Raw genomic sequence first — 17,347 nt, forward strand, 5'->3', positions numbered from 1 at the left:
TAGCTAAACCTAAGCCTACTCTCACACAGAACCTTCCCCCTGATGCCTAAACCCTCCCCTCCCTAACTACCAACCGGATGCCTAACCCTAAACCCCTCCCCCCACACAAACTACCTACCTGATGCCTAAACACCCCTCCCACAAACACCCTAACTAATGCCTAACCCCACCCCCCCTCACCGCACAAAGTTCCTACCACCTCCTACACAAACTACCTACCTGAAACTTAACCCTAACCCCCCACACACAAACTACCTTCCTGATGCTTAAACCTAAACCCCCCTTCCACAATCACCCTAACTGATGCCTAACCCCAACCCCCCTCCCTGCACAAATTTCCTACCTATCCCTAACCACCCCCCGCACAAACTATCTACCTGACGTCTAACCCTAACCCCCCTCCCACAAACACCCTAACTGATGTCTAACCCCAACTCCCCTCCCCACACAAAGTTCCTACCTAACATCTAACCCTAACCACACCCCGCACAAACTACCTACCTGACAACTAACCCTACCCCCACCCCCCCACACACACACAAACCACCTACCTGACTCCTAACCCCCCTCACAAACTACCTTCCTGACTCTAACCCCCCCCACACACATACTATCAAATTGCCTGCTTCGTCTCACTCAGCACTCAGCAGCATACGGGAGCTGTTGTACTCGGAGTGAGATAACCAGGTCGGTTATATAACCCTGATATCTCTATTCCTTCTACTCTTACTCACGTGTGTTCTATCTGCTGCCCCTGATTACTCTATACAGCCTACCCTACTGTGCTCTCATCACTGGGTGAGATTTGAAGAGAATTGGCCCAATGTCTGAAGAAGTGGGCCAGATCCACGTAATGCATTGTAACATGCCAATAAAAAATGCAAATACCCGGCAAATAATTTCCCTTTATTTTAGGACATCCTTCCTGCTTTGTATACCCGGTATCTTTTTGCCAGGCGTTATAGATCAAATATGGAACAGGTTAAACTGTAATAGTTCATTAACTATGTAGCTTGATTCCACCATTAGAGATGAGCGTAATGACTTAATTACGATTTCGCGAAATTTCGCGTAATTAGTGTAATTACGATTATGGGCGTAAGTACATAATCGTAATGAAGAAGGATTTCGCGTAAGCGTAATTTTTGCGTGATTTTCGCATTACAGTGGGTGTCGCGAAATTACGTTTGCCTTGCATGCAACCGTTTGTAAGCGTAGTTACATAACGTAATTTCGCGATAGTTCATATTACTGTAAGCGTTAATTTTCGCGTAGTTTTCGCGTTACGGAATGCTGAGTTGTTTTTCGAGACAAGTTGTACTGTCTACATGTGCTATTTCGCATATAAAATTCGCCATGTAGTGATATTTCGCATTAAAATTCACCATGCAGACGAAAACGCGAAAAAAATAAGCTAAATTTCGCAAAAATTAAGCGAACCCTTTGGCGAAAATTCGCGCGCAACCCTGCTAACAAGTAATTATGAAATTCGCGAAATTACGAAGAAATGCGAAATTACGTTATGGTGTAACGCAAAATTACGGTATGGTTTAATGCGAAATTACGTTATGAACGAAACGCGAAATTACGTGTTGAAAATTACGCTTACGGTATTTTCAATTACGATTTTAATGGCAATTACGCTACCATAATTTCACATCGTAATAGCAAATTTCGCATGCGTAATTATAGTAACGCGAAATTTCGAAAATTTCAGCTCAACACTAACCACAATAACACCGCTGCTGGATGAAATACTCTTCAAACCACCATGCTCCGTAAGGGTGATCAGGCCACACCCCCCACCCAATCACAAGAGGCTCACCAGATATTGTTTAAAAAATTGTATATCATCATATATATATAATTATAACCAAGTCAAGTTTCTTTAGAATCAACCTCAGAAAGAACCAAGGGTGTAACTGGAGGGGAGGAGCGCCTGTGATCGCTGGGGGCCCAGAGCTAAGAAGAGCGCCAACTGCTAAACTTCCCTTCCTCCGCTACAGGGGACTTTAGATCAGGTGTTTTTGTGGCTACACTGGTTATGGAAGGGAAGATCATGATGGCCACACTTGTTTTTTGACCCTTGTGATATGGGCGCCAAGGATGGGAAGGGCATCAAGAGGAGGCAAAGGAAAATTCGGGAGCCCCATCAAAGTTTCGCTGGGGGTCCCCATGGATTGTAGTTAAGCCACTAGAAAGAACAGGTGATCATAGCGTTGCAAAATGTAATAAAGTGAAATTAAAAGCAAGGATTGCCCTCACAAGAGGAGATCGTCATACAGCATTGTACGTGGCTGTGTGTGATCAGCCTGCCTACGTTCCTGCGGAGCTCCCGTCTGACCCCTCCATACTTCTCTATAGCTGCCTACGTGTTCTCCCCAGGTTATTTTAGCTGGGTGCTCCACCCGGCTAGGTTTGGTGAGCACCCGGCTGTCATCGGATCACCTCCTCGTACTCTGTACGCTGAGTTGCACACAGCAGCACCGTCCTGCATTCTCTCATTGCGCCCCACCCGGCTACTTTTTTATGCCACCCGGGGAGAACAGACGCACCTCGCTCGCCAAGCACATCCACCAAAGTAAGGACCACTCTCTGGGCAGAGCTAACCATTGATTGTACTATCTTACCAAATCTATTGTACAGGACTCCGGGGATGGGTCCTGGGTGGCAGATATATTCCACCTTATTTTAGGCAATAGCATCTTTAAGACGCGTAGGAACTAAGAAGGAGCCCGGGGTAGTTTAGCAACCAACAGTTGCTATGTTTAGTTTGTTTTAATTTGTTTCTCATGGCCTGGAGCTCTGGAACAAGGAAGATAACTGGGTGTGAAGCAGGTCGTTGGGGTGCACACTGCCCCGCGATGCAGCTGACCTGGGCACCGCTATAACATAATGCTATTAGGTCTATGGCCGCGCAAGGGTAATTCCAGAATCCGGCAATCCCCAGACCCCAAACGCCTTCTCCCCTCCCTGAATTGTGGGATTGAGAATAGTAATTAATAGGGACGCTCATTCGTATTCTGCAAAATTCCGATCGGAATTTGGAAAACAGAAATCAGAATTCTACGGGTATCCAATTTACCGCAACTCGTTAATTTCAGCCCAATCACAGAACTCAGAAGCAATGGACCAAGCAGAGAATGCAGATTTATTTTAATTTTAGACCAATCAGATGGAAAGACTGATTTTCCGGTTGCAAAAAAATGACTAAAAAAATACTCCTCAAAAATCAGAAAAATGGAAAATTCAAAAATTGGAAACATGGAAAATCGTAAAACAGAAAATCAAAAATCTGAAAAATTGAAAATCCTGCAGAATCAGAAATGGGGAAGTGGGCATTTCAGACCACCCCTAGTAATAACCGTCCCCCGGAGTCTGGGTGGCAGCACGTTAGCTGTCATTCAGCTCATCCTGCGCCAAAAAGACAAGGCAGTGAAACGCCATGAATGCAACTGGGTGGGACCTCCCTGCTCCACCCCAGTCCATGCCTTGTTTTGGAAGTGGATCCATCTGAAAATGGCGGCTACGAATAATGGCACACGGTGTTGCCGCTAATCCGCTTATCGATATTTAACGTTAAAGCCTTATCGTTAATTAGCTCTGTTTATATTATTGAAAATTAGCGTTACCACACAGAACCCTCTCTGTACCTATCCCTAACTCTAAGACCCCCCCCGGTGGTGCCTAACCCTAATCACCCCCTGGTGGTGCCTAACCCTAAGACCCCCCCTGGTGGTGCCTAACCCTAACCACCTCCCTGGTGGTGCCTAACCCTAAATCTCCTCTGGTGGTGCCTAACCCTAAGACCCCCCCCTGGTGGTGCCTAACCCTAACCACCTCCCTGGTGGTGCCTAACCCTAACCACCCCCCTGAGGTGCTTAACTCTAACCACCTCCCTGGTGGTGCCTAACCCTAAGACCCCCCCTGGAGGTGCCTAACTCTAACCACCTCCCTGGTGGTGCCTAACCCTAAGACTCCCCTGGTGGTGCCTAACCCTAAGACCTCTCTGGTGGTGCCTAACCCTAAATCTTCCCTGGTGGTGCCTAACCCTAAGACTCCCCTGGTGGTGCCTAACCCTAAGACCTCTCTGGTGGTGCCTAACCCTAAGGGCCCGTTCAGACTACAAAATGCGGACCGCAACGCGTACGAACGTACGCATGTCCGCGTTCGTATGCGTTGCGTGGCTGATCCCATCACTGAAAAGTGAATGGGACAGCCGCGCGTTTTTGTAAAATCTGCGTGCAGCATGCGTTCCCGGACCGCACAGGTCCGGAACGCATGCTGTGTGAACATCAGACATTGCACTCTATGCAATGTCTGATGTCGTGCGTTTTGGCCACCTGCACGCGTTTCCAAAACGCGGCTGGAAACGCGTGCAGTGTGAACGGGCCCTAAATCTTCCCTGGTGGTGCCACTGCCTAACCCTAAGCTTGACAGTGTTACATTAAATCGATTCACTGTTTTGCAGTTAAATAACGTCTGCAGTTTGACTTATGTAGGGAGCTATTGATAAATAACGTTACTGTGGGCCATTTTTCTTCATTTTTCCCTGTACGCCATTATTATGCAATACTAACGATAAATAGCGATAAGCGTATCTTTTTAAATCTACGCCATTTTTATGCAGAGGCGCTGTGCGCCAGTATTCACTGATCCATTTGGAAGCAGCCAGACAGCAGTTATCTGGAGCTCTGAGCAGGGAATGAGCTGATGAGGAGTGCAGCAGGTGTGTTGTCAGGTGGATGTATGTCGGCCTCCAGAGCTGTGATTACAGAGTAGACTGCTTTATGGAGTTATCTGTTATTTTTCCAAGGCTGGACTATTTTCGGGACTCTAAAGGGGCCCATACACTGGTCGATTTCAGTCATCGATCGATCGCTCGATTCTGTGTAATTGATTGATCGAGCTGAAAATGATTCTATCGATTTTCAGTCGATTTTGATCGATTTGATCTATCTGACAGGATGGAAAAATGTAGGTCAATCTGCTGCTGGTGGCAGATCGATGGCCCATAGAGTTGCATTGCATTTATTGGTCCAATTATGCATTTAGATCAATTTCCAATAGATTTCCAATAGATTTAATTCTGAAATCTATTGGAAATCTGTTCCTAGTGTGTGGTACACATCAGATTCCTGTCAGATTCGACTTGACAGGCATCTGACAAATCTATCTGATGGTTAAATGTGCTGCAAATCTATAAGTGTATGGCAACCTATAGATTTCTCAGACAGCAAGAACTATGGAGGCCAAATAGATCATCAGGGCTGCCAGGCAACCGGTATTGTTTAACAGGAAATAAATATGGCAGCCTCCATATACCTCTCACTTCAGGTGTATGTTAGACATGCATACATAAGTGACCTGATGAAACATGTTGAAACTTGTGATAGCTTTATGGACTGCCTATAAGCCAGGCATTACAATGGATGTAGACTGGCTGGTTTTTCTGGTTATTCCTCTTTACCTCTGTGATATTATAATATAGTGTTTGGCCACCGTACAACAGACTAGCTGACAACAAAGGGGACATCAATGATTTATGCAGAAATCACAGGCGTGAAATTCTGGATTCATAATTCCTTCACCCTAGGCCATCTTTCTTGTGGCTCCCCTTCAATGTACAGCAGCCCTCTCCCATTCCTTGTGCAGCCACCTCCTCTATGTGTAACATCCATGTACAGCAGCCCTCTCCCATTCCATGTGCAGCCCCTTCTTCCATGTGTATCATCCATGTACTGCAGCCTCTCCCATACCATGTGCAGCCCTTTCTTCCATGTGTGCCATCCCTGTACAGCAGCCCCTCCCATTCCATGTACTGCCCCCTCTTCCATGTGTAACATCCATGTACAGCAGCCGCCTCCCATTCCATGTGCAGCCCCCTCTTAGGGTTAGGCACCACCAAGGAGGTCTTAGGGTTAGGCACACCCAGGGGGATTTAGGGTTAGGCACCACCAAGGGGGTCTTAGGGTTAGGCACACCCAGGGGGGATTTAGGGTTAGGCACCACCAGGGGGGGGGGGGTCTTAGGGTCAGGCACCACCAGGGGATTTAGGGTTAGGCACCACCAGGGGGATTTAGGGTTAGGCACCACCAGGGGGATTTAGGGTTAGGCACCACCAGGCAGGATTTAGGTTTAGCAACCACCAGGGGGATCTTAGGATTTCACAAACACTGGTCCACATGACAGCCCAGGGGCCCCAGGTCTCTCTCACTCACTGGTGCCCCCAAACCACCATGCGACACCTAGAGGGAAGTGCGGGCAAGCCCTGGACCTATCTTAGGATTTGGCACCACCATGGAGATCTAAGGGTTAGGGATAGGTAGAGGGAGGGTTCTGTTTGAGAGTAGGGTTAGGTTTAGTTGTAGTAATATGTTAGTAATACTTACTAATGTTTTACAACAGTAATTACGAATGCACTTATATTTTTTTTCATCGTTATAAACAATCTTTTCAGATTTTATTACATGAAGAAACGATAAATGAAGGTTATACAATTATAACGATTATACATATATTATTGTTTTTTGACAAACGTAATTAGTTTTACTTTTAAAACGGGTTAGATAATCGTTTTCACACTTTGCGATTTCAAACACATTATTAAATGTTTTTTTTAATTTGTAAAACTTTGTTGTAAATGAAATATAACACAATATTTTTTTATAAACGCTATTACCGCATTCAACAAATAATTCCTGTAATTTGCGCTCCTGCCCAAATGTGCACAGCGGGCGATAGTGTTCTGGGCATGCATACTTGAGAAATAACGCTGATTGTATGACCTGTACTTGTCAAGAATGCATAACACTGTACCGGCCATGGGCAGGAGGGAGAAATTACAGGGAGCGCGAGTGGCCAGAGCATGCGCTGCTTCTTTGTCCTCTGTGAGTCTGGCTGCAGTCGGAGCCACAAACAGGTGGCAGGGCAGTGCAATGGAGAGAAGCCCATCCAAAACAGAGAACAGGTAAGTAGCAAACATAATGTCAAGACCCACTTTGGATGTTCCGTTGTAATTACAGCGGACCTGAACTCAATACTTCCTCTCTGCTCTAAAAGATACACAACAACATAACCTTTAAAGAAAAACATTTCTTTGTTACAGCTGATACAAATCCTACAATAAATCTGTTATGTCTACTGTAGTGTGTCTGCTTCCTGAATCAATGGAAGCAGACATATTGTTAACATCCTGTGCTTTCAAATGAGCTTAGATGTTTTGGCAGTCAGGTGACACAGGGTAGATATCAAATTACAACTTGTCATTAGACAAGTCTGATGAGGGGGAATTAGACAGGCTCTCTAAATACGTACAGGATACATTTCTCTATGTTTTCCTTCTGTCCTGTACAAGAGTTCAGCTCCACTTTAAAGCATCTGAATGACATTTATTTATATTTGCTGAAAAATCTATGTATCTCTTTTGAATGCTGAATGTACATATAGCGGTGTGCTCTAACATATTGGCAGTATACAGCAACAAAGTCTGAAGAAGGATTATCAGCAGAAAGCTTACTCTTTTTCTTTTAAACCAATAAATGGTATCATCTTGATTCAAAACTCTCTGCTTTCGCTGATGGCTAAGATGGTACAATGCTCTACTGCAGGGCCGGGCCGAGGCATAGGCTGGAGAGGCTCCAGCCTCAGGGCGCAGTGTAGGAGGGGGCGCACAATTCATTCAGCTGTCATTCCTAATTGTGTATGAAGCAGAAAGAAATAAGAAAAGGGGATACATAGCAGTGACTGCAAGCCAGATAATTAGATATTAAGGTGTTGGGGAGGTTGTGGGCCCTGTGGCCCTCTTAGTCTAATAGCAAACAGTGTGTGACTGCTGGGGTGGGAGGAATCGAGGGGCGCACTTTGCTGTCTCAGCCTTGGGTGCTGGAGGACCTTGTCCCTGCTCTGCTCTACTGCTACAGGAAAGCAGAAGGATGCCAAACCATACACACTAGCATAGAGGTAGTAACAGCTCAGGTGTCCTTTAAAGCGACAGTTTGGCAATAAAAGGGAAGCAAACAACATTTTTATTCCTGCAGTTCTCATAGATGGTAGGAGCTGAAGCAAAGAAAATTAGTCAGGAAAGAGTTAACTGAAGAAGAGAAGAGATCGCTACAGTCATAAATTAGGGTTAAATAAGAAAGTAATTAATAGCTGCTGGGGTCAGTGTCACAGCTGTAAAAGAGAAGGTGAAGAAACTAGCAGAGCTCATGGATGTTTGTGAATGCCTGCATTAAAACTCAGCGGAACTTAGTTCTATCTGCTTTGTAATGTATATCCCTGGTATTTCTCACATCAACTTGTATGTCCATCATACAGAGGAATGGATCATCTGGTGACAGCAGATTCTGATCGTTATAACACATCAGGAATTGTGAGAGAGAGACTTGCTGGAATTGGGGAACTCTGGAATTCATCTATTAGTGCAGAGCAGAGTGCTGGCTGGCTGCACTGCGGGACCCAGGGCCAGTGCTACCATAGTGGCAAAGGGGGAAATTGCCCTAGGGCCCCAGAGCATGTAGGGGCCCCCAAGGCATCTCCATCCCATCTAAACTGTTGCTCCCTGGGGCCTCTGCAGAGTCTTTGGCAGAGCAGCATCTCACCTGTGCTGGAGGGCAGGTGAGATGCTACACTGCCAAAGACTCTGCAGAGGCCCTAAGGAGCACAGTTAGGTTGGGTGGTGATTGGGAAGGAGGGTCAGCAGCCAGCTCAGGGGCCTATGAGTGAAATTTGTTGCAAAAAAGGGCCCCTAATACCGCTTTTTGGTCGGGGGAGGGGTGTCTATTGGGGGGTCTCCGGATTTATTCTGCCCTGGGGCCCCACTGTTACTAGAACCGACCCTGGTGGGACCAGAAGGAATGATTTACTTTGACATATGATCTCTTCTCTCTCCAAGTCCTGCTGCCCTTCTGATCTTATGTGATGGACTTTGTGACCTTCCTAGAAATCCGGCCCTGCTTCCATGTGCATCATCCCTGTACAGCAGCCCCATCATTCCATGTGCCATCCCCTCTTCCATTTGTGACATCCATGTACAGCACCTTCCTCTCATTCCATGTGCAGCCCCCCTTCCTTCTGTAACAACCATGTACAGCAGCTTCCTCTCATTCCATGTGCAGCCCCCCTTCCTTCTGTAACAACCATGTACAGCACCTTCCTCTCATTCCATGTGCAGCCCCCCTTCCTTCTGTAACATCCATGTACAGCAGTCCATCTGTCCCCCCTCCCCTATTCCATGTGCAGCAGCTTCCTCTTCCATGTGCAGCATCCACCCTCTCCTTCATGTACTGCTTTCTTGGTTAGCGTCTCCATTTTTTCAAGTGTTGCACTGTATTTGCAGCCTGAGTTTCCATATGTAGCCACCCCTCTAACATGTCCAGCTGCCCCCCTGGACAGCAGCAGCCCAAGGCCCAAACCTAGATGGCCTTTCCAGAAATCAGGCCTGGAGGTGTGAAATATGCCACCTTATCTTTGGTGCAAAATTTAGGGGTATTTGGAACTTACTGTAAACAGAACCTGTGTCCTTGTATTAAATAATAATAATTATCCCCTCACAAATATACATATATAAATCTAATATAAAGTGAATCTAGAGGATGTGAGATAGTGGGAAATATACCCACTATTGCACTGCTGTATGCTGCTGCCAGACAGCCCCTCCAGGGGGTTTGACTGCTACCCCCCTCCAGCCCACTTCACGGCGGGCCTCCCCACGGCCAGGCGGGCGGCTGGAAGCTGGGTGGCGGCAGGCCAGGCACATTTCCTGGTCCTGCCTGACGGCGCCCCCAGACTTCCACCACCTGTGGAAGACCCTCACTTAGCATCATAGGTGGGACGGCCCTTCATGTAGGCACGTACCTACACTGCCTTATGGTAAATCTGGCCCTGTATTTACCTTTGCGATCCAGCACAGATGCAGTGCCATCTTCCCACTCACGCTCAGGCGGAAATAACCAAGCCCGATCGGGTCCGCGATACTGCACAGGCACAGGCAGGTCTCGCGCCTGTACAGTAGAGCAGACCCGATCAGGCTCAGCTATTTCCGCCCAAGTCCGAGGGGGAAAATGGTACTGTGTCTGCGTCGGAACGTAAAGGTAAATATCCCTGCGTGCTGCAGGCACCACTGCGCCTGCGCTTGTAGGTGGATTTCCGGGGGCTGCAATCACTGGATCGGGGCTACTGCGGAGGATGGGGGAAGCCTTATTTGGATCCAGAGGCTTCCACCTCCAGAGGTAAGTACCCCTAGGGGCACTTTTTTTTCTTCTTACAGATTCTCTTTAAGGGCTTGTTCACACTATGAGCAATTTCGGGGTTTTTTAGCGCTGGCGATTTTGAAAATCGCTTTAAATGCTCTTATACAATGTTGCTCTAGCGTTCTCACATGAGTGATGAGCTTTCTTTCTGATTGCAAACGCGGGTCCTGCACCATTTCCTGAGCGTTTGCGCTGCAAAGCAAGGCATAGGGAAATCTCACAAAGCGCTTTTGCTCCCAATATACATTAGTAACATTCAGTTCCAGGTCAAAGAGTTCACTTCCTGATTGTATACAGGAAGAAAATCTCTAATCGCCTAAAAAGAGCACTAGCGCTTAGCCCTTGCGATTGTGCTATTGATTTATCATGTTAACTGGGCCTAAATCTGTCCAGACAAGAGTCTAGTAGACATCTTGAGTATGATACATTTTGAAACACAGGACTACACAATGTCCGGCGTCACAATCAGTACAGTGGAATCTGCTTTCTTTTCTGATTGTCTTTCCACTGTCATCTCATTCCGAGCAACAAACCACGCACATCCGTGTAGGCCTTGGCTTTTTGTCGGTTGGTGGGAGGAAGTCTGTGAAGTGATGACCAGTCAGGCGTTCCGGGTTGACAACTCCAACAGCATGACGCCCAGCTCTGTTCATAGCCGACCGTTGATGGTGTTTGGTGGTTCACAAAGATGCACTCGCCAACTTTCCAAGAGTCAGAAGTAATCACATGCTTGTCACTCTTTGTTCTGAACAGAATGTAGACATTCCACAAGCATTGCTCAACTAGATACTCCGAAGACCATTTTGTAATACTTTTTTTTGTTTCCTCATGGCTGGGTAGAATATCATTGATTGGTCATGAATTTAGAACAGAGGCGCCAGTATAGAGTAAAAAGTTTAAAAGCTGTTCAAAAAATGGTAGGTAATGGTGGACTCCGTCTCGGAGGCGCTCACTCTTACTGAGATTGAAACAAGCTCCCTCTTATTGGCCGATGAAGCGGGAGATTGCTCGCTAGACGCGTTGCAGTGTTTTCTGTCTTGAATAAAGAAAACATTGCTCCAGTGAGACTGATGAGTCTACTTATGGGAGGTAAGTTCACCACTACCAACCCTTTTTTAAATGGCCTTTAAACTTTTTACTACACTGGCGCCTGTTCTAAATTCATTCATTTTGTGACTCCACCTTTGGTGGAAGGGTGTTACCAGGGGCGTAGCAATAGGGGGTGCAGAGGTAGCCACCACATCAGGGCCCTTGGGCCAGAGGGGCCCTGAAGGGCCCTCCCTCAACTACAGTATTAGCTCTCTATTGGTCCTATGCTCATAATAATCACTTGTATAGATACTTTGAATAGTGGTAATTATAAACAAGATGTCCCCCATCCCCTTCTTGCACCTCTGACACAGTAGTTGGCATTGGTTTTGGTGCGCCGTATCAATTGCTATGTATAGAGTGCTTGGGGGGCCCCAATTGAGAAACTTGCATTGGGGCCCATACCTCCTTAGCTATGCCACTGGGTGTTACCCCTATTTTTTGTACTTAGAGCGACATCCTTAAAGCGAGTGGGGTCAGGTCTAATCTCCCCACCTGCCGTCTTTGTGGTTACAAGCGGTAACCCAGTTTTGTGAGTATAATCTCATAATTTTACCAAGACTCCATTTTTGAATTGACATATTACATATTAGGCTCTCGATTTGCTTTGTCTTTCAAGTCATTGATTGCTTAACAACTCCCATGGTGTTATTGTAGTCTATTGCTACTTGTGACTTCTTGTTTTTCTTTTTCCCACGGTACGTAAGGGGTGGGGCCCTCTAAAAATCACAAGACACAATTACTAAGCGTTTTTTTGTAGCTATTTTTGTAGCATTTTCCAGTTCGATTTCTGGTGATTTTAAAGTGCTTAATGTAATGTTAGTGATATGCACAGTAATTGCAATTTCCTATTTTTTTTTCTTTTTTCGTGGTTTTGGTTGGGTAGTAAAATCACTGCAAAATCGCTTTGTATAGTGAATGAAAAGCAATTTTGCAGTCATCCTCTACTTTGTATTAAAATTGCAGTTGCTGCGAGTACGGAACGTAGTCATGCAGGCACACTATCTGCGGGTTTGTGCAACGACGGCAGCATGGCCATGGGAACATAATCGAAAGCCGCTTGCCGAATATGTTAGGAGGGACCCATCGCTGGAGTGGAGGGCTTGAGGAAGGTCGGGAAAACCTCTGGACTATCCTGAGGCTTCCCACTAATGAGGTATGTAACTTTTTTTAATCTGCTTCGGGTACCCTAAGCAGGGACAGCGATACTCTCCCAAGAAAAAACAAACAAACATATATTAGTATACAAATACTTGTTCTACTTACAATCCATATATATCGTACTGTCCACATTTTGATTTCAGTGAATTGTTTATAGTAAAATAAAGAGAAAACTGTTTTAGGCATTTTCCATCTTTACTGCCTCTCCTGATGTAAGTTCCTCCCTTACTCTTTTTTCCTCCTAGAAACTGCACTGTCATATTTAGCTTGCTTTGTAAACACATGTGAGCACAGCATAGATTGTATATTTAGGAGCTTCTGCCACACTGAACTCCCATCAGCCAATCAGTGAGGAGCAGGAATGTGGGAGGGGAGATAACAAGCTTCCCTCTCCTCGGCAATGTACCAGAATAGAGCCAGGCTGACTGAGATAAGATTCTTTACAGCAGAAACATTTATGATTATATTGGAATGCTAGCAATGCAGGTTCAGGTTGTAGACTACATAATAAACACAGAGCAGTGGGTAAATGGAATTTGACTTTGTGGCTGACAATCCTGCTTTAAATTACAGTATATAAAGTTGCCTGTGTACTTTCTCTACTCTTTAGCACTGCTCAGTGTGTAAGAAGACCGGGGCTCTGCATACCTGTTCCTCTGTAGGTTTACGAGCAGAGTACCGTTTGAAGTTGGTATAATATAGGACACTTTATCCTCCCATTCATCCTGTAGGCAGAAATAACCACAGATTAGAGTAATGGCATGTAAAGTTCATCCGTACATTTTCTGTAAACAGTGTTCACACCTATGTTTATGCCAGTAGCTGTACAAGCAGCATATTATTAAGCAGTTGCTATGTTGTTAAGCTCTGTACACAGACAAAAGTCTATCCTTAAGACACCTTTGTCTGACGTACAATGTAGCTATCCCAGGCAGGAAACACATATGTTACACTGAACAATTCACATTTTTCTGAGATTTAAAGGAAATCTTAAAGAGGAACTGTAACCACATATTCAACTCATCGCCAGCATGAAGCTGACATCCACTTTATGGGGGAAAACCAAGTCTTTCCAGGAAGAAGAAGCCAAAAAACACATTAAATACAGTGTTAAGGCATAAGCCCCGCCCACCTAATAAAGTAAGTCCGCGGCTGCATATTAATTGAGCCTAGGACGAACTGCCATCTGGGAAGTAACAGTTGTGAAAAGAAGAAAAAAAAAAAGCTCACGTCATCTCCGCAGGACACTTCGTGCACACTGCAGAGGGAGAAGTGTACAGAAATAGCAGGAGCTGCCCGTGAGTGTGGCTCTCACTTCTCCGAGATCTCTCTTCGTGCTCCGGTGGTCAGCAGGAATTCCTCTAGTCTTCTCATCTCCCAGCCTCTTCCTGAAGGCTGCATCACCTTGCCCCTCCTGCTAGCAGAGTGTAATATATACACTGTATACCTTGCCCAGTGTTGTGCGTCGCTTCCCTCTGCTCAATTCTTCAGCTGTCATCAGAGCAGCTCAGTGTACTGAACTGTGAACTGTGTACTGTGCTGCAGAGTGGAGCGACACAACACTGGACAAGGTATACAGGGAGTATAGCCTGCGTTTTGCAAGGAGGAGGGAGAGAGATGCTGCAGCCTTCAGGGGGGGAGGGGGGCTTGCAGGTACATGATGGTCATGTAGAGAGGGGGGAGCTCCAGTGGTCAAATAATGCTCCCTAGGTGTAATGGGTATATATATATATATAATATACTGCGACCACACATGCAGAGGGGGGGGTTCACTAGAATACCAGGGAATACAGCTAAAAGGTATGGGGGTGACCATACTACCGGGGGTTAACAGGAAACTTTAAGGAAGCCTGTTTTATTCTTATCTGGGGCTTTCTCCTGCCTTGTTGAGGTCACTTCATCCCTCGCCATCTCACCGGGCCACTCCTGTCCCCCGCTTCACTGCCAGCACCTGCTCCCTCGTCCCACTCCCGTACCCGGAAGCAATCTCTGTCTGCCATAGGGGAGCACGGCTGGGCCACACATGCGCAGTGAAGCACAACTCAGCTAGAGTATCGGGCTGTCCAGGAGTGGCCCAGGGGAGAAGGTGAGGGACTGAGCGGCCTCAAGGGGGCTGGAGGAAGCCCCAGGTAAGTATAAAGCCTAACACGACTATCGTCTCAGGTACACTGTAAAGCCAGTAAGTATAAAAGATTTATACATACCTGGGGCTTCCTCCAGCCCCTCTGCACTGATCACTTGCATGCCGTCTTCCTCTGCCTTCTTGTTCGCATGCGCCCTGACTCACTGAGCTAGCAGGACTGTTAATGGGAAAACAAGAAGGCGGAGGAAGATGACGTGGGGGGGGGGGGGACGGGACACTGGAGGAAGCCCCGTGTATGTATAAATCTTTTATACTTACTCGTCTCTGGTACACTTTAAAGAGAACCTGAAAGGAAAATAAAAAGTCAAAATGACCATACACAGGTCATACTTACCTCCTGTGTAGTCTACTCCTCAATCTCTTTCTCCTCTCCTGCGTCCCATTCGTCCTCTGTGATCAATGGAATTCGTCCTTAATTTTAAAAATGGCCACTACTCCATAACAGCTTCCTGGTCAGCACACTGTTAAATTGTAATATCACCCACTTGAGCCATAGGGAAACATGGACATTACCTTGCACATTCAGTAGTAACTGACAGCTGCTGATATATAACCGACAGCAACTGGTTTATTTCAGTTCTGACAAAATATTGTCAGAACTGGAAGGGATCACTGTGAGAAGAAAATGGTGAGCTTCTGAGAGGAACTGACGGTGAGGTAAGTATGTAATATTCATTTGCAGCTACGTCATGTGCTTATTTTAAATAATTTTACTCGCTTCAGGTTCCCTTTAAGTCAAAAACAAAACGCAGTTTAATTTTTTATGGGGCTTCTTGCAGCACCCTGAAGTCATCCTGTGCCCGTGCTGTCCTTCCACGACCCTCCAGTCAGCATCAGTGACCCTTCTCAAAGTTGGTTAGTCGTGGCCGGTCACGAGGTACTACACATGCTTGGCCCTGGGCTACATGCATTCTGATAGTAATGATTTTTTAGTACTGCGCATGTGTTCTGTACTGCGCATGTGCAGAACGCTGCCGTGCACAGGAAAGCGATGTGGCGCCTGGCCTGGGGCCATGCATACAGTTTATTGGAGGCCGATACAGCTGACGAGAGGATAGCGGACTGACAGCGTGGGCACAGGATGACTGGAGGAATACTGTGAGATAACCAGGGTTTGAGGGAATACTTTAGTAAAGGAGAGGGGACCACTAGACTGCCAGGGAAGACTTTGAGGGGAAACACTAGACCACCAGAAAATACTGCCAGGAGGGTAGGAGACAACTAGTGGATCAGGTAATTCAGGAAACTGCTCCAGCAAGCGCCTAATAGTCACCAATATAAGGTAGTGATAATTGGTGCCAAGGCATTGATCAAAAATCAATCTGATATTTTTGGGAATCTATTCCCAGTAGGAATCTGCAAGGAATTGAATGAGAAAATTGTAAGTGTATGAGCACTTTGACGCTATGCTGAAACTTGATACTAACTGTGTAGAAACAGACCTGATCTGCTTTCATTTTGCTTTCTTCTCCATGGGCCCTTTTCCATTACAAGCGCGATCGCAACTGCGCTGCATTTGTGATCGCACATGCTGCTTTATCCACTTGCCTCATTTGCACTGTTGGGATTGGAGCACGATTGCAATGAGAATCACGCAAGTCGACAACTGCATTCTGGGAAAAAATGGGAGCACTAGTGGGAAATGAGCACTGCGATTTATATGTAAATCAGTCAAAATCACAGCCAGTGGAAAAGGGCCCAGCCCATTACAATAAATCACCCTTTTTTCCATACATTTACCCTTTTACTTACTAAAACTGCTTTACAACAACCATTCAATTTTGTTTGTATATATAAACAAACAAATTTTAGCCTCCTTCAGCTAGTTCTGAACTTCTCTCCACACATACATTGGGCGATTTCAGATGACATCAGTCAGTTAAAGAAAAAAAAGTGGTTACAGCCTAGTATAACAGTTACAACTGCTGGAAGGAAGAAAAAAAAAAACCGTTACTCTGCCAGGAGTAAAAATGGTTCGTCTCATCACTCTCTAGGAGTCCGTTTTTTTTTTGTTTTTTTTTCTGTTTACAGTTCCTCTTTAAAGAGACTCTGTAACAAAAATGTCATCCTTTGTTCTACTATCCTACAAGTTCCTAAACCTATTCTAATGTGCTCTGGCTTACTGCAGCACTTTCTACTATCACCATCTCTGTAATAAATCAACTTATCTCTCTCCTGTTGAATTTGTCACCTTGTGTCTGGAAGGTTGCCAACCCTTCAGTGTTGTTGATCTGTTATGCACGCTTCCCCTCCACGCCCCCTCTATGCACACTCCCGTGTGTGTTATTTACATTAGGCAGCGTCTCTGCTCTCTTGTCAGTGAGAGAAGAAAGTTGCCTTTTACAAGCTGGATAAATCGTCCTCTGAGCTAGCTGGGCTGTCACATACTGAGTAATTACAGACACAGAGCTGTCTGCAGGAAGAAACAATCAGTCTGTCACTCTTCAGTGGATGAGAGCTGCAGGGGAAGAAGGTAAACACACAAATGATCTCTTGAGATTCAAAAGGAAGGCTGTATACAGCCTGCTTGTGTATGGATGTATTTTCTATGTGTGGTGTGGACATACTGTAAATCAACCTACTTCCGGTTTTGGTGGCCATTTTGTTTGTTTATAAACAAACTTTTTAAAACAGTTTTTGACTACTTTAATGCGACAGGGAGCGGCAAAATTGTGACAGAGGGGAATAGGAGATGTCTCTA

At 45.8% G+C, this 17,347-nt stretch overlaps 1 protein-coding gene across 2 annotated transcripts in view; it reads right to left on the reverse strand.

Moving 5' to 3' along the window:
* Positions 1 to 17,347, reverse strand: part of LOC137535685 (disintegrin and metalloproteinase domain-containing protein 9-like) — a 166,056-nt gene that overhangs the window by 131,663 nt on the left and 17,046 nt on the right. For both annotated transcript variants that reach the window (XM_068257550.1, XM_068257549.1), the window contains exon 3: positions 13,152 to 13,228. In XM_068257550.1, coding sequence (XP_068113651.1) covers positions 13,152 to 13,228 — 77 coding nt within the window. The remainder of the gene's footprint in view (positions 1 to 13,151; positions 13,229 to 17,347) is intronic.

Source organism: Hyperolius riggenbachi, chromosome 10 (genome assembly GCF_040937935.1).
Source record: "Hyperolius riggenbachi isolate aHypRig1 chromosome 10, aHypRig1.pri, whole genome shotgun sequence".
In the NCBI taxonomy this organism is placed as follows: domain Eukaryota; kingdom Metazoa; phylum Chordata; class Amphibia; order Anura; family Hyperoliidae; genus Hyperolius; species Hyperolius riggenbachi.